At 38.1% G+C, this 18,696-nt stretch overlaps 1 protein-coding gene across 1 annotated transcript in view; it reads right to left on the bottom strand.

Moving 5' to 3' along the window:
* Positions 1-4,413: 4,413 nt before the first annotated feature.
* The window catches only part of LOC106911509 (uncharacterized), a 37,816-nt gene continuing 23,533 nt past the window's right edge, over positions 4,414-18,696 (bottom strand). The window contains exons 2-3 of the mRNA XM_088009962.1: positions 4,594-4,689; positions 4,414-4,497 (exon numbers count right to left, since the gene is read on the bottom strand). Coding sequence (XP_087866088.1) covers positions 4,414-4,497; positions 4,594-4,689 — 180 coding nt within the window. The remainder of the gene's footprint in view (positions 4,498-4,593; positions 4,690-18,696) is intronic.

Here is an 18,696-nt window from a genome sequence, read left to right as displayed (position 1 = left end):
GAACCCAAGCATCCCACAGACCCTTGCTCATCACTCATCCTCTCTTCCAGCCCGTTCCTGTTGCCGAGTTCCTTGAACCCTGCCGAAGCTTTATTGTTTTGTTTTTTTTTTCATTAAACATCTTTTACTGATACTCGGTTCTCTTGTTTCTGCATGTGGGTCAAAAAATTACCTCCCAGCATGACAGAATTGAATATATTAAAATTAACAATATCATGTGTAATCCATGTATGGTTCGTTCTTTGGTTTTTTCGTTTCAAAATAAAATTGGAAAAACAAAACAAGCATGTGTTTTTTTGTTTTTTCATTCTTATAACGAAATTAGAAAAACAGCAATTGCAAAAATAAAAAATAAAACGACCTGTTAATTTCACTTGTCATTATTTAATTATCGACAAGCGATCTGACCCGGACGTTCTCTCTGCCCATTTACACAGGGGTCATATCATACACATTATGCAGGCTGTAGGGAGACACGCTTGTTCGTTTCAGGTTACATACTGTATTCTTTTTTGCCAGCCGCAAGTCAGTTGAAATAATGCTCCTGTGAGAAACAAATAATACCGGACATTGGTCACTTGCGGCTGGCAAAAAGTACTACAGTATACAGCCTGAAACGAACAACCGTGTCTCCCTGTAGCCTGCATAGTTCTCTCTGTCCCGTACACTTTGTTTTTCTACACTCGTCCAAAGCGGCATGTAATTAATTTGATCATGATACCTTCACACAGATAGCCTTTAACTCTGACTTTGTTTTGTATATGAAGCTAATGGCTGCTAAATGCAGCTTCCCACTCAGTAAATTTCTAAAGGGCTAGTCTGTCCAATTTTTTTTTTTTTTTACCAACCTTTAATCTGCTCTGGTTTAAAAAGACGCTCAAACCACGACTAGAACATTCTGTCAGTCATTCAAACCCTTTAGTTTAAGTTTTTCCTTTCTGAATAGCATTAGCATACCAATTATAATCCGGTATGTCATGAACAAGCATGCAAAAAGGTTATCCAAAATATATAATATCTTGGATAAATATTGTGTATTTATCAAAAATAAATATACAATATATTGTATATATTACAAAAACTTGTATATACAATATACTAATAGATAGATAGTATCTATTTCAGGCAAATACCTGGAAATAGATACCTATTTCTGGTGGAAATAGATTTCTACCGGGTAGGAAATGTTTGAAATAATGTGCCAGATCATTAAAAGCTTAACTAAATAAATGTTTGCCTACGGAAGAGGATTTGGGAAAGAAAAAAAGGTCATCATGTTGTCTTTAATCTCAGAATTCAGACTTTAATCTAAAAAAAAAAAAAAAGACAATCTTGTACATCAGTTGGCGTTAGAAAAATGTTACAGGCCCCTTATTCTCTTCTGTGGTTTAACACATCACAATATCTTTTCACATTTTTATAAGTGACTGTTCAATTAGAAATGAAAACCTTTGTCCCCTTAATGAGACTATTTATCCATCCATCCGTTTTCTTTCACTTATCCGGGGTCGGGTCGCAGGGGCAGCAGCTTCAGAAGGGAAACCTAGACTTCCCTCTCCCAGCCACTTCTTCCAGCTCTTCCGGGGGAATCCAAAGGTGTTTCCAGGCCAGCTGAGAGACATAGTCCCTCCAGCGTGTCCTATTTATTATAACTTATTAGACTCAACTGACTAAACATAATAAACAACTTTTGAGTTGATACTTTTCATTATTTCTTAGCTCTGGATTTATAAGCAAGAAACATTAAAAGAATAATTTAATATTTAAGTTGTATCTACCTATATGTAGTCAGAGCTTTAAACTCAAATCTTACAAAATAAACAGAGACAAAATGTTTTAATAAAAATGTATTTATTACAATAGCATAAGCGGATATTCAGCCAGAGTTTGGGGAATCATGAAAAAATATTCCTATAATTAATGTATATAAAAGATGAGAAGACAGTGAAGAAGACGATGTCAGGAGGAGGAAGAGGATCAATGGGAGATTCTGGGAAGCTGCATCCAAACCTGAAGCTGAGGCCTCCCCCCTGAAGAGCTGCCTGTATGAAACAATAAAAATTAATATTAAAAAAAGTTCACACTGCACATAAGAAGCCAATCGAAGGAAAGAATATATTTCACACACACAAATAATATGAATTTACAAATTATAAAAAGATCAGAGGAAGGGAATATTAGTAACTGGTATTGGATGAAGTATGCATCTGTCTTGAATAAAAGCTGATTATTGGGACGCTGTTACCTCTGTGTGATCTCAGTTTCTTTTGCGCACAGCAGTTTCTGAATCTGGGCATGAGAGGATATAACAAGTCAAAAGTTTTAAAAAGGGTTAATAAGCTTTAAAATTTTTCTCTCTTAATAGTAGCCATAAGTATCGATGGCTACTGATGGTTTTCAGGTCTCTGTAGCTGTTGAAATTCATGTTTGTCTGCTAAATAACAAAGCACATTAAAGTTTATTCATGGTGTTTTTCATTTTGTTTTAAATGCAAAAATATTGTCAGCAGTCTGGCTGGCTATTTGTCTCACTCAGACATCTCTTTCCTGCACAATTTGTGGAACATGCAGCAAATATAATCTTGGCTGCCTTTTGGCTTCAGACCCACAACATCCAGATAGCGCTGCTGCGCCGTAACGTGGTGATGCGCTGGAACTATGAGGTTGTCCTGCTTGTCTAAATTGGTATTGCTGGCGGATATTTGACATCTATTTTATTATTATTTTAATGTTCCAAATATTTGACCAGTCGTGAATTTTGTCATATCTACCTATCCTCGGCATAGTTGTATTGTGCGTATTTTGGACTTGTAATAAGTAGCTGAGCACAGGAGCGCCCGCAGCTGTATGGCTTGAGATTTTTTTTAAAGTAAAACAGAAAAGAATAATTTTAGAATTTTTTTTTACGATCTAACCCTGTTTACTTTTAACATTTAGGAGAAAAAAAAGATCTATTGTGTCAAAACATCTTGTACGTAGTGAGTCTGTGTGAGTCCGTGGAGATGCGCACAAAACCTAAATGTAATTGGTCAGTTTATTTTTGTAAATTTGGTGGCTTTTCTGTAAGCTAAAAATGAATGAGCGGAGTTTGAATCCTCCTGTAGATCTAAAAGCGGTCGTTTGGATCCTGTCAGAGCTTTTACCTTATGCGCAGTTCGGGCTGGTCGCCAGCTTATGAGCTTTTTTTTTTTGTGTGTGTGTGTGTGTGTGGTTTGGCAAACTGAAGAGCTAATGGGTCACCTGGTTGGACAAATGTTTAACCTGTTACTGGTGCGTTCACACCAATGATGTAATGATGACAAAACATTCATACAATCACGGTGTTTTAATACCGTCGATCTGTATTCAGCTGTTCTAAGATCGACTGAAGGCATTTATCTGTCTTTTACATTTTTCCAGACTCCAGATTTGAAAATGGAATAAAGTCCATTCTGCCATCTAAATACTCTGTAAAGCTGTCTTATGCATGTTCCCCACTGACAACTTTTAACATTTTCTTCTGATTATTTTCCACCAAATCTCTATGACCGCAGCACATTTAACAGCAAACAATCATCAATTCTAGCCAAACTGCAGCGCATGGTAGACCCAAAAACATTGTCCACTAGGTAATAGATGTCCAGCGAGAGCTGCAGATCACAATCTGACGAAGCCAACAGGACCACATCATCTGCAAAAAGCAGAGATGCGATCCTAAGGCCACCAAAACGGATCCCCTCAACACCTCGGCTGCGCCTAGAAATTCTGTCCGGCAATGCGGACCAGACTCTGACACTGGTCGTACAGGGACCTGACAGCCCGTATCAAAGGGCCCCGTACCCGATACTCCCGGAGAACCCCCCACAAGACCCCCTTAGGGACACGGTCATTCGAACGCCTTCTCCAAGTCCACAAAACACATGTAGACCTGTTGGGCGAACTCCCATGCCCCCTCCAGGACCCTGCTGAGGGTGCAGAGCTGGTCCAGTGTTCCATGACCAGGACGAAAACCACACTGCTCTTCCTGAGTCCGAGGTTCGACTATCCGATGGACCCTCCTCTCCAGGACCCCTGAATAGACCTTACCAGGGAGGCTAAAGAGTGTGACCCCCCCTGTAATTGGAGCACACGCTCCGGTTCCCCTTTTTAAACAGGGGGACCACCACCCCAGTCTGCCAATCCAGGGGAACTGCCCCCAATGTCCATGCGATATTGCAGTCGCGTGAGCCAACACTCCAAACTCCTCCCACGCCCGAATTTTTGCCTCAGCGATCACCCACTGGTACCCATCAGCTGCTTCTGGAGTCCCACAGGCCAAAATGGTCCGATAGGACTCCTTCTTCAGCTTGACAGCATTCCTCACCGAAGGTGTCCACCAACGGGTTCGAGGGTTGCCGCCCCGACAGGCACCAACTACCTTGCGGCCGCAGCTTTGTTAAGCCGCCTCGGCAATGGAGGCGTGGAACATGGTCCATTCAGACTCAATGTTCCCTACCTCCCCCGGAACGTGTTTGAAGTTCTGCCAGAGATGGGAGTTGAAGCTCCGTCTCACAGGGGACTCAGCCAGACGTTCCCAGCAGACCCTCACTACACGTCTGGGCCTGCCAGGTCTGACCGCCTTCTTCCCCCACCACTGGAGCCAACTCACCACCAGGTAGTGGTCAGTGAACAGCTCTGCACCTCTCTTCAACCGAGTGTCCAAGACATGTGCCTGCAGATCCGATGAAACAATGACAAAGTTGATCATCAAACTGCGGCCTAGGGTGTCCCAGTGCCAAGTGCACATATGGACACCCTTATGCCTGAACATGGTGTTTGTGATGGACAATCCATGACGAGCACAGAAGTCCAACAACAGAACACCACTTGAGTTCAGATCGGGGGGCCGTTCCTCCCAACCAAACCCCTCCAGGTCTCACCGTCATTGCCCACGTGAGCGTTGAAGTCCCCCAGCAGAACAAGGGAGTCCCCAGGAGGGGCCCTCTCCAGTACCCCCTCTAAGGACTCCAAGAAGGGTGGGTAATCTGAACTGCTGTTAGGCCCGTAAGCACAGACAACAGTCAGAACCCGTCCCCACACCCGTAGGCGGAGAGAGGCTACCATCTCATTCGCCGGGGTAAACCCCAACGTGTAGACGCCAAGATGGGGGGCAACAAGTATGCCCACTCCTGCCCGGCGCCTCTCACCGCAGGCAACTCCAGAGTGGAAGTACGTCCAGCCCCTCTCAAGGAGACTGGTTCCAGAACCAGAGCCATGTGTTGAAGTGAGGCCGACTATTTCTAGCCGGAACCTCTCAGCCTTGCACACTAGCTCTGGTTCCTTTCCCACCAGAGAGGTGACGTTCCACGTCCCAAGAGCCAGCTTTTGCAGCCGAGGATCAGACCGCCAGGGTCCCCTCCACCACGATAAGGTGGCAGCCCAAGGAGAATTCTGTCCAATTATTTTAAAATCAAATCCTGTTTATTAAGCACTTGGTGTTGGTAACACACCAGTTTTTGCTGTTAAAAATGTAGCTAGCTCCTCATTGAAAAAACAAACTTATACCATGAAGACGATGTGATCTGGTGGAGTCAGAGCTTCTTCTGAGACAGGAAAATCTTTAGTTTCCTAACACCTGATTTCTCTGGCTTCCTCTTTCACCTTCATTTGCTTAGTTAGACTGCAAACTATGTTGAAGATAAAACATATGAACGAGTTAGAACAACAACCTCACAATATCAAAGTCTCTCTGTCTTACGGAGCTTAATTAAAACCAGGTTAAGTTTATGAAGAAAAGTATATTAATTTGCAAGAAACAGCCTCCATGCAGTTATAACATCAATGATTGTTATAGTAATAATCGAAAAAGTCACAATAAAATGTATAAAATAATTATTTGTGAAACCAACCTAAGTTATATATCTTTACTGCACTGTTTATAATTAAATGAAGATAATTAATAAGCAAACTTACCACCACCTAGCAACACTTAGCAGCCTTCGTCCCTCTGGGATCCTTTTGTGACACACATTTCATTTCCATCGGTTGTTGTCCCGTTGTTTTGTCGTCTAACTCGGATTAGGACGTCACCAGCTTGAATTTACCAAAATTAGTAACAATCGTCAAGGCCCTCTCTACTTTTAAGGCAATATTATGCGAGTAAAAATGGCGAATTTGAACAGCGTCTGTTATTGGCATTCAAAGCTTTACTTCTTTTTATGACGTTTTTCAAAAAAGACGAAAGTGTGCAATACCACCACCATCTGATCTGGAATATGAACTGGAGCTAATGCCATTGACTTATAGATCTTACATCATACATCTGAAAATGGATTGGGTACTTTGTTAAACATTACATCAGGATTATGATTTTTTTATTCTTTGCAATTTTAACAAAGCTAGTAAAAGAGGCACACTTTTTAGGTGCCTAAAAAGTACCTAAAAGTACTTTAAAGGTGCCTAAAAGACATACTTCTGCATATGTATTAATTAGTTTTATTTTGTAATCAGGTTGCTGCGTGTTGCAGACTTCTGCCCAGGTCCCTCTTGAAACTGAGATATGGATCTCAACGGGGTTCACCTGGTTAAATATAGAAAATAAAAAAGGCATACTTTATTAGCCTAAATTATACATTGAGATGTAATTTAAAACATCCTGACATTAATAATCTAAAGTAGTGTTAAGTAAATTTTAAAAAATTCTATTTTGAACACATATTTTAAAATATCTGTCTCTGACAGATATTTTAAAATATAAAATATCTGTCATATATTAAATATAATATATGATATATATGATAGATATAAGATATATATATCTGTCATATATTATATTTAATATAATATCTATAAAATACATCTAAGACAGATATCACAGACAGATATATCTTTGATATATCAGGTCACTTTGATATATATTATTACTTTGATATATTACTTTGATATATCTGTCTATCAAAGACAGATATGTGATATCTGTCTTTGATAGATATTTTAAATATCTTTTAAATATATACTTGAGCAAGTGTATATTTACACTTGGGCAAATACATATTTTGTTCACTTAAAGTATACTTTTATTTAATATATTTCTTAAAAGTGTATTTTGGTACAATTATACTTAAGTATGTTTAAAGTTCTAATTTAGAAATTGGTACAAACATACTTTTGGTATACTTCCTATTTATAGATAGTACACTTAATACTTGGTATACTTAAAATGTACTTTCACAAATGTAAGTATATTTGAAATATACTAAAGTGCTTTTTTTCGAGTAGGGTTTGCCTGTTTTTTCACCTGGGGACAGAATAGTCAGTGATTTTTCATGCAACATGTAAAAAAGAATTGAATAAAAACAGATCAATATTTCATCATTTGATATATTAAATGAACCAAAGAGCCACTTGTGTCTCCAGAGATTCAGGTTGGAGATCCTGATCTAGCAGATGGAAAGTATGATCCTATCTCCATACAGTAGCTAAAAGGGCAGCACTAAGTAAAATTGTGAAGGTAAAAAAAAAAGTGATCCACCACTGAGAATTAACAAGACATTTATTTAGTGTAGCTTCTTTGGTACCCCGTTGGCTCCCATTTAGAACCGCCAGGAGCATGGTATAGGGGGAAAACTGATGACAATTCTAGGGGCCCTGACCAACAGGGGGACCTCCACAATTTATTTATTTATTGTTCATAGAAATAAAAATTAAAAATTGGGGACCTGTCAGTTACAAAATTACCGTATTTTCCGCACTATAAGGCGCACCTAAAAACCTTCAATTTCCTCAAAAGCCGACATTGCGCCTTATAATCCGGTGCGCCTTATATATGGACCAATATTGAGCCACAACAGGTCTAGCAACTACGGTAAGCAGCTGCCGACTTCATTTTCGCCCGTAGAAGAAGCGCGAGGTGCATGCTGGGATAGTTGTCAGAAAGCTGGTTTGTTAATAAAGTTTGACTGACCTATCTACCTACCGACCGTCTAGAATCAGGTCGTCTGCAGGTCATTTAGCACCACGTTCTTCATGAACATGCTGTGCGCAAACGGAGAAAGGTGACCATCGTCCGGCCACTCCCCGGCCCAGTTGCGGAAAGCTCTCCTCACTGACCGGAGTCGGACTGTTTTGTTGACATTCTGTTTAGTGCAGCTCCATCTAGTGGATGCATAATGTAACACCAGCCTCTACTGTAGCGTCTATTCTATGCGCCTTATAATGCGGTGCGCCTAATATATGAAAAAAGTTTTAAAATAGGCCATTCATTGAAGGTGCGCCTTATAATCCAGTGCTCAGTAATCATATTGTGTTTTCGAGGATTGCTTTTAGCAGTAAAAATTTAATGTTCCCACTCCCAAACCAAAAAACACACATCCATATTTGCCTTGAAGCCCCCTATCTGCATTAAATGGTTTGTTCCTGCTTGGAGTGCTTGATGCTGCACCATCAGCAGCAGTCAGTAGAAGATAAGAATGAGTGTGGCAGTTACTATGCTGCTAAGAAAAATTAAGTCAGGTTTTAAAATCAGGTTTTCAAAAAAGAAAAATAAGTAGAAAGGGAGAAAGAGAAAGACGTTTTTCTCTGAGAGGTGGGTAGACTGTGTGAGATTATCAACCATTTAGCATAGCTTACCTACAAACTACTGTTTGCCTCCATTTCACTAGCATTTAATGAATTAAGGTGAAAAAAATTACCAAGATATTAATATATTTAACTTGTCCCTGTACCTTTTACCACTTAACAGATGAGTCAGTCAGCAGCAGCTCTAACCCACGTCCCTCCTGACCTGCTCTCTCCTAAGTGAAAATAAAGCTGCAGTAACTTTTATAATTTTTTTCCACATATTTTTTAAAACTGTCTATGTTGTGACAGTATGGTATGACAGATAACCTGTGAAAAATCTATTTTATCTGCCTTCTCCCAGTGAGTTTTAATGCTGTCAAGGAGAGTTTCAGTGCTGTCAATCACAATCTCATGTGGCTGCTCATCCTTCCTCCCCTTGTTCTGTGCTATGCTGCAGCTAGCATAGCCTGTTGTAAATGCTCAGTCTAGTTAGCATAGCTGCCAATGAGCGCAGACAAACAATCTTCCTGTCATGGCATATTGTTTCTCCACCATTAGCACATTTAGCAGTGAGTGAATGAAGTTGACTGACAGCACTAAGACCCTCCTCTTGGTCCTGATTGGTTGTTTTGGGTGGAACGTTGTATTACTTTAGTTAGCAATAGTAGTTCAGGGACGAGGTGGAGGAGATTGATTGTTTTCACAGATTATCTGTCTCATACCAAAATGTCACAACATGCTGAGAGCTTTAACAAATATGGAGAAAAATTGTTTTTTTTATTAAAGTTATGTACTGCAGCTTGTATAAAATGCAACTACTAGCATTTTTGGTAACACTTTATTTGAAGGGGGGGTGAATAAGACTGTCATGACACTGTAATAAACATGACATAACACCTGTTATGAACATCAATAAGTCTTCATGACTATTTATGACTGTTGTCATAAAGCGTCATTCTGTAAATTATGACACTTTTAATACAAAGTTGACATTCTTCAAAATGTCTTCATTATGACAACTTGACATTAATCTAGACAAAATGTCTTCGTTATGAAAACTTGTCATTAACTTCGCCAAAATTTTGGCGAAGTTAATGACAACTTGTCATAACGAAGACATTTAAATGTCTTCGTTATGACAACTTGTCATTAGAAATCATGATCTGACAAAAAAAAATTTTAATAAAAGTATTACTTTAAAAATTAGCTTGATGTAGTAATATTATAAAGCTCTGCCATGTTGTTTATTCTTAATTTTCATAATTTAATTGATCCTAAAGTTTTACAGCAAGATGTCTACAAATCACTTACGAACATAGCATTTGAAAGATTATTTAAGGCTGTTTTAACCCTTGTGCGTGCGAGGACTGAGGCAAACGTAGAGAACTGTGGCAAATGATAAAAGTTTTACGTGTGTGGGGTCGGTTGGTATGGACCTCATTTTTAAACACAAGGGCTAAGTAGTGCAATACACCATCTCCACCAGTGAGAGGCAGCAGATCTTTCATCCTTACCTTTCACAGGTAAGGATGAAAGATCAGGGCCGTTTCTCAATACTCAAGAACGCAAGTACGTTCTTGAGTTCTTGGCAAGTACGTACCCGCAAGAACAGTTGAAAGTCCGTTCTTACCGAGTTCACAAGGACGCAGTATGCTAGTTCGCCAATTGGAACAGGGCGTTCTTGATGACGTCACTCAACTAGTGTAAATTTCAATAAATTCAATTTAACACAGGATGATTCCTGTGTTAAACTGAACAATTTAACAATTGGGACTGGATAATTTTATAATTGGGACAAATATTAACAGATATCAAATATACATAATTAAGGAAAAGTAATTTCTAAGTAGAAACACCTTCAAATTAACGGGATTAAGTTTTTTTATTACTGATTGAAAAAAGCTTAATAAAAAACAATATATCACCTCAAATTATTTTTTCAGACTTCTGTTACCAGTGAAGCTTGAATCTTGTTTGCCACCTTCATCAGATTATTTGCTTATAAAATATTTATTTCAAATGAAAAATCATAATAGATGGTGGCCAGCCTGTCATGCAGTTAACTGATTTCTTCCTTATTCCCCAGGTTTGCCAGGGATTCATAAACAGGGAAAGTTAAAACAATTATTTTATATTTAATGTTTTACCAACCTGCATCTGGCCAGAGTTCCTGTTACACAACTGGATGATTATTTTATAATAACTACTAAACACTTATTAACAAACATATGTTTACTTTGTTATCATAATCAAGTATACTCTAGTAAGATACCAGCATTGAAAGAGAAACATAATTTTTGTAGGAATATGTTTATTAGAATAACAAAAAATAAATAAACAAAAACAAGCAGATAATCAGTCAATAACTCCAGGAAATTCAGTGACTGTCAAAAACAAATATTACCATAATTTAATAGTTTTTTTTTCTTCTAAGAAGATGAAGAGACAGTGAAGAGAACATTGGCAGGACACGGGGATGAAGAGAACCTCCAGGAGTTTTTGGGAAGCTGGAAGTAAACCTGGAGCTGCAGTCTGCTCACCTGAAGAGCTGCCTGCACAAAACAATGAAAAATAAGAGTTCACTCTCATACATGAAATACCAATCCAAGGGAAATGTGTTTTTTATTTACAAATTAAAGTATGATTCTCTAATCATGAAGGGACATTGTATTAAAATATTTTTCTTACTACGAATTTAAATGCCCCAAAACAGTTAATTAGCGAGTGAAACTAATTGATTTTGAAAGTCTGTGTCAACACAATTTATAAAATACCAATATTAACTAAATAAATATAAAAAATAGAACAGATAATAAGCAGCGGAAAACAACAGTCACTTGCTGAAAACAGGCTGCGGTTAGCGGGGAAAACACGTTCCAACCGCCCGTTAAGCTGGCAGCTCCTCCGGTCTGTTAGCGGAGCTATGCTACTCCGAAAAACTCCGTAGCAATTATTAAAGTAAGAATATTCTGGATGAACTGAATGGATAGACGAAGCTATAAGGTCTACTTTCTCGCCTAAATAGAAATTTAAATGAGTTTTCGTGGCAATTAATGGTGGTAAAAATGCAATACATTTCTGTACTGACCTTCTCTATTTACCGCTGCTGGTGGCGCATTGCATTGTGGGATATCTTGCTGCCTCAAGTCCGCAGAAGGATGCATTGATGCATCCTCGATAAAATGGGCGGAGCAAGAACACATCCGGGTATTTTGAGCGTTCTTGCTTGGACGTGTACTTTGAATTGGCTCTTTGCACCTCAGCTTCCTCGTTCGGGGTAAAGCGGCTCGATTGTTTCCGATCCAATACAAATATCATTTACATTAGGTGCTTGCGGGGCTTGGCCAAGGTTTGTACATCGATCCGAAGCCCCAACAAGTCAGCTGGAGAAAGGTTTTAAGATGTTCGCCTTGTTATACATTCACTGACACGAAGGTGAGTTTTACTTAAACTTTGTGGCTAACATTAACGTTAGCTTATGCTAGTAGGTGTAACCCAGGTTAAAATAGCCTCTTCATAAAAATAATAGTAAATTAGATAAATAGGAAATAAATAAATAGGAAAATAAATAGGGAATTAATCGATCTTAAAATTGTTATTCTCTTATTCTGAAGGGTCGCATTTATGTGTAACCTACGTGACTAGCTTCAGCCAATCGGGTTGCTACGTTCTCTGACGTGAAAGAAAGCAAGCAGAGAGCGTAAAGCAAGCAGAGAGCGCAGAAGCAAACGGGATTGTGCTGAAAAGAAAAGACAGATAAGAGAAATTGACCACTCGTGGCTGATTTGCTGTCTAAGACGAGTTTGTGTTTTATTTCTGGAGAAGGAGCTTTTCCCATATTTTTTCTCTCACCCTGACTGCGTTCGGGATAATTTTTTTGTGTTGTGGAACTGGACTTGGTGAGTTGAAAATGTATTTGTTTCTTTTGTTTTTTTTTTTTAAGATAATGTATTTGTTAAACATGTATTTAATTTAAATGGAAAGCTGAAGCGGAGGCTGATCAGCGCAGGCATTGGCTGTTGCTCTTGGTGCTAACAGCAAGCCAACTGAAAGTCAACAGGAGTAACAGCTGATCCGCTGAAGCTAACAGCTGCTCTTGTCAACAGAAATTCAACGGCTTATCAGCAGAGGAGCTAACTGTTGCTAACTGTGGCTCTTTGTTGGCAACAGGCTTTTTGTTGTTGTTGTTGTTTTGTTTTGTTTTCGTTCGGCTGGGATTTGGACTAAGGAGTCTCGGATCATCGCTGAATTGGATCTTCCTAAAGAGTCTCGGATCATCACTGAATTGGATCTTCCTAAAGAGTCTCGGATCATCACTGAATTGGATCTTTCTAAGGAGAACGAGATGGCAAGCCAACCCCAGAGCTTAATGACCATCAAGTAGGAGCTACGCCTTCTGCTGGACATTGCCAACCTCGCGACTTGGTATGACCTGCCTATGTTGTCGTGCGTATTAGCAGTGGGTCACTGAAACAGAATTAACTGTTGAATCATCGGAAGAAACAAGACATCAATCTGAAGCACAGTTGATCTGTCCTTTCTGAATTGTTCTGCTGTGTTGTTGTTTTGCTGTTTTTTTTCTTTTACTCCTTAAGGGAAACATCAAAGAACTAAAAATAGATTAAACAGATTAAAACAAACTGTAAATCAAAATAGATAAATGGTATTAATTAGAACTTAAATAGAACTAAATAGTATTAACTAGAACCTAAATAGAACTATAACCTAGGTAAAAATTAAATAGTATCCTTAATTTAGATTTATAAAATACTCTGAAGAAACTGGAAACTATTTTTTTTCTTCTTTTTTTGAATTTGTGTCATTGTGTGTTAATTGTGTAACATTGTTGTTGTTTATTCTTTTATTGTTCTTTAAACAAATAATAAGCCGGCTGTTTTAACTTAATTTTCTTTGGTCTGTGGTCATTAATCCAAACTACACTTCTCACTACTCCAGTAGCCGAACCTAGCTCTGGTCTTATTACAAATTTATTAACTGTAAACACATAGCGAGTGTTACATAGGCAATATTCTCGGACATTGTTCTTGTAAAATGTGCTATTTAAGTATCTAAACATTCTAACGGACAATGTATTTATCTTATTTTCAAGTATATTATGTGTGTTTATTGTCGTTAGTGTCACAGACTAACAGGGAGGTTACGTTCGGGCTTTTTACTTCCGAAGCCTGACGAAGCACAAGCCTCATAGCTTGACAGTAGCGCAGCTCTGGTGTCAGAGATCTGCTTCAGCTGTTCAGGTTCAAAGTTGCTGCTTTTAGAAAAATATTACCGTGTTGCTTCATGTCTCCGTGTTATTTCGTTTTATTACCTTTGCATGTTTCTTGTGAAGAGCTCAGATAGGACGGTGTTTACAGCAGTATGTACAGGCGGATCAGTTGCTCGGCTGTCTGGCTCTGGTCTGCTCTCTCGTTCCCATAAACTCTTTCAGGCTGAATACAGAACTGATTCCATGTAAATAACTCAGGGAGGCTCCTTTATTTACCATCCATATCCCCGGTAGTTTTAGGCTGATCCGGAGTGAAGTGAAGGCTGCAAACTTTGCTGTGCGGCGTTAGCTGGTAGCGACAGATATTTACAAGCCATCTTTTTAATTCAGGATCGCTTGGAAATTAACGAAAACTTAAAAGCCCATTATATTAGGAAGACAACAATGTTAATAGTATTGTTTTTTTGCATCTGAAATACGACTTAGTCTTTTCTACCAGTCATGGTAACTCAAAGCGGAAAAAAGTGAGCCGCATTAGTTCCTGGAGATGTGACGTCAACGCCTTAGGTGCAAAGAGCCCATTGGAACAGTACTTGGGCCGCTGTCGATGACGTTTCACGAGGACGCGAGAACACAAGTACAGACAAGAACGCATATTGAGAAACGGCCCAGAATTATTTGACATTGTAGCCAGAAATTCGCTTCTAAGCAACCGGAAAATATTTCTTGTGTAGCTTAATTGGCCTGAAATAACCGCTGATTGTTAGCGTAGCAGCTAACGTCTTCGTACTGTTTTCTAATGAGAGAGCTGATGAAAAACCACTGTTAGAGGAGAAGTTAATTAAAAACCAGAGGATTTAGTGAGGAAAGATCAGTCAGGATCAGAGCTGGAGCTGCTGTTCTTCAGTCTCAGTTCTTCAGTTCTTCATTACTGTTTAAACTTTACCTTTAATAACATAAAGTTACCTCATTTTTAAAGTACAATCAGTAATACTTTTATAACAAATTTATATCAGTAATGATTTCTTGGTTCATGTCAAGTTGTCATAAAGACATTTTGAATAATGTCAACTTTGTATTAAAAGTGTCATAATTTACCGAATGACGCCTTATGACAACAGTCATAAATATTCATGAAGGCTTATGCATGTTCATGACAGGTGTTATGTCATGTTTATGACGGTGTCATGTCAGTCTTATTCACCCCCCTTCAAATAAAGTGTTACCGCTGCTTTTTCTAAGCTTTGAACCGTGCGGATTGTAGCCCGATGAGGCTTTTCTGTGGATTTTTCTTCAACCACCAGGGGGCTCTCTAGCAGGAAGTGAATCATTAGAAGTCAAAATTGTAAATCAAAGAAGAACGTGCTAATTTTCATTTAGAACAACCACATGCTAGCAGCAGGCACTACGGAGAAATGTTTTCAAACTCATATCATGCAGCTTTTAAGTTGAGGGATGTCGATCTGGCACTACAGGAGGGAAATACTGCACTTGTGTGACGAAACCATGGTTCGGCTTTGGAGACGGAGTGCTGCGTCCTTAACATATCCAGTAGATTTATTAGGACACAGCCCTCTGCTGGGTCCTTATGAAAAACCGGGAGCAGCTTCCAGTTTTTTTGTTTTTTTTTTGTTTGTTTGTTTGTTTTTTTTTTCAAAAAAAAAAAAATAAAATTGAAGGTGTGCTCTGTATGTAGTATGGTGCGCTCTGTAGTCTGAAAAATACGGTAATTTGTTTTAAAAGATTTTTTGAAAATGAATTATGTGCAAATTATGCCATCTTCGCGTGTCTGCTGTAGTAGTGACTAGCGGCGTAATCATGTAATTTTCTTACCACTAGATGGCAGTAGGTACAGAGCATTTTACATTAAAACAAGAGAATTAGTGATGCATGAATATTGCAGGTAGCGGTGGGAGCATCGCATCTAGCAAGAGTGTAACGACAGTGATGGAAAGGACAGTGAAGCTCAGCAGTAGTTGGAAAGAACATGGGTCCATTTCCCACAACATATTTGTGTGAAGTGAGCCTCTCAAGCCTGGCTACTATAAAACTAAGAACAGAGAGAGACTGAGAGCTGTTGAGGAAGAGCTTTGTCTTTCTTCCATTTGTTGAAATCAGGAAATCAGCTGTTTTCATCCAAACATACAGTAAAATATACAGATATTAACATTTTGTACATGCAACTCTTCATATTGTAACAGTGAATATGAAGTAAAATCTTTCCCAAATATTATTGATTCTTTCAGAATAAGAATTATTTTCTGTATTCCGGCTATAAGAATGCTTTTGTTTGTAAAACCTTTTGAAGTTTTCTACAACTTCTTTAAATTTAACACCACAGTGTTGTGACTGTTCAGGTGTATTTTTGAAGTGGACATGTTAAGTGCAATTTAAAATAAATGTAAAATGTGATAAAAACACATTTTTGTGTTTATTTGATTCCTGTTCAAGAGACTTTGATAAGAATTACTATATATGTAATATAGGCGGCTACAGACTATCTTTGTTTACATTTTTGGTTGGTGGTGTGCCTCAAGATTTTTTCAATTAAAATAATGTACCGTGGCTCAAAAAAGGTTGAAAAACACTGCATTAAATCACATGTGTCAAACTCAAGGCCTGCGGGCCACATATGGCCCGCCATGTCGTTTTATGTGGGCCCCCCCCCCCCAGCGTTTTATAGGTCCATGATTGACTTAAAATAGGTTTTCAGCACGAATTGACTACAAACTACATCTCCCATAATGCATTCCGATTGTTACCAGCCAACATTATGGCTTCTCGCCACTAGAGAGCAGCAGAGTCACCTTAAGCTGCTTATTGATTTTCCCAACGAATAAAACGGAGACATCAAGCTAACATCAAAACGGCCAAGAAAAGAAAAATCGATTTAAAAGTAAGACTGTGAATGAAGATGTGTGTGAGCTGGTGTCAGGGCGGCAGGTCGAGCTAGACTTTTTTTGTTATCCTTTATCTTGACCGACAACATAAAAAAATCGGTCATGTACTATTTTACCCGTGAAATTACAATCATATGAACATCGGCTAATTAGCCGCATTTTATGCGGTTTAGATAATATTCACCGTGAATCCAGATCCCATCACAAATTAAGCAGATAAATTTATCTACATTTTTCTCCGTAGTGACAAAACCACTGACTGAGGCCCCAATAACTTTTAATAAATGAAATTAAGCGACTTCACTTAAGTTAGCATCACTTCACCCGCTGGGGCTCCTGATTTGTACCGTCAATGTGGCCCGTTGAGGGTGGCCAATCTGCTGAAGTGGCCGTTGGTGAAATTGAGTTTGACAGCCCTGCATTAAATGATGCAATCTGAATAACAGTGGCAGTCTGTCTGAACTTCTGCCAGAAAAATATTTGATCAGAATAATTTTGTTCAGCTCCAGTTATTATGCTACTTATTAAGAAATAGTTGTATTGCACTTTATAACAACCAGTCATGTTAACTAGGCATTTGTCTGCCAGTCTGACAGTGTGCAGCAAGGGACATTTTTGGAATGGTATTTAAATAAATGCTGGAATATGATGATATTGTTTTTTGTTTTTGTTCTTTTTTTAAGTGACCACAATGAATTGAGTCATCACTGAAGAGATTCACCAAGTTTGAATTCATGAAAAGGCTTTCGCCATGATTAACTATTGCAAGAACAGCTGTAATTTCTGAGCATTTCTGGACACCTTCAAAGAGCTGCTTCCAGGAAATGAAGACAAGAAGAAGATCTCCTGTTTCTGAGCATTACAGGAAGACTATTACGAAGGAGATGGCTGACACAGTCAAAGCAAAAAATGTTACTGTTGAAAGAACCTATTTTCTTAAGTTAAAGAATAAGTAATTCTGTTTTAGTTTTTCAATCAGCATTTCAGAGTAACAATATACTGACCAGACGTTAAACTCTCTGTTATCTTAGAACAAGTTATCTTTTGTTTTATTCCAATGTACAAAGGGTTTGTTCTACAGTTATGATGGTAGTTATAAGTAGTCCAGTGTGTTCCATTCATTTGAGGTAAGACTTAATATCAATAACTCTGTTAGCATAACATTTGACACTGTAATACTAAATTACATCTTTATAATTGTTGCTACTAGTTTAAATTTACTTGAGGTAAAAGTTAATATTAATGACACTGTAATGACACTTAATGACTTTGTCATAACTGTTGCTACTTGTTTCACTTTACTTGAGGTAACGGTTAATATTAATGACACTGTAATGACACTTAATTACGTCTTCATAACTGTTGCTACTTGTTCCACTTTACTTGAGGTAACGGTTAATATTAATGACACTGTAATGACACTTAATTACGTCTTCATAACTGTTGCTACTTGTTTCACTTTACTTGAGGTAACAGTTAATATTAATGACACTGTAATGACACTTAATGACTTTGTCATAACTGTTGCTACTTGTTCCACTTTACTTGAGATAAGAGATAATATTAATGACACTGTAATAGTACTTAATGACATATTCATAACTGGTGCTACTTGTTCCACTTTAGTTGATGTAAAAGAAATTGTTAATGAGTCTGTTATTAAATCATTTGACAGTGTAATAAAGCTTTATGAAATCTTTATTTCGTGTCCTACTTGTTTTGCTTTATTCCAGGGAGTGAAAATATTAATCATTGTTTTGTTAAAGCTTTTGCTAGTGCCATAATTAAATCATTATGACTACTATTATGACAAAATTATGTTAGATCATGATTTCTCGGTTAATGACAAGTTGTCATAACAAAGACATTTTGAATAATGTCAACTTTGTATTAAAAGTGTCATGATTTACCGAATGACACTTTATGACAACAGTCATAAATATTCATGAAGACTTATTGATGTTCATGACAGGTGTTATGTCATGTTTATGAAAGTGTCATGACAGTCTTATTCACCCCCCTTCAAATAAAGTGTTACCGCATTTTTTGAGAA

Source organism: Poecilia mexicana, unplaced genomic scaffold (genome assembly GCF_051168715.1).
Source record: "Poecilia mexicana isolate PSO_F unplaced genomic scaffold, ASM5116871v1 scaffold_11, whole genome shotgun sequence".
NCBI classification, from domain to species: Eukaryota; Metazoa; Chordata; class Actinopteri; order Cyprinodontiformes; family Poeciliidae; genus Poecilia; species Poecilia mexicana.
The sequence above is the reverse complement of the archived record's forward strand: the minus strand, read 5'-3'. Positions and strand labels throughout refer to the sequence as shown.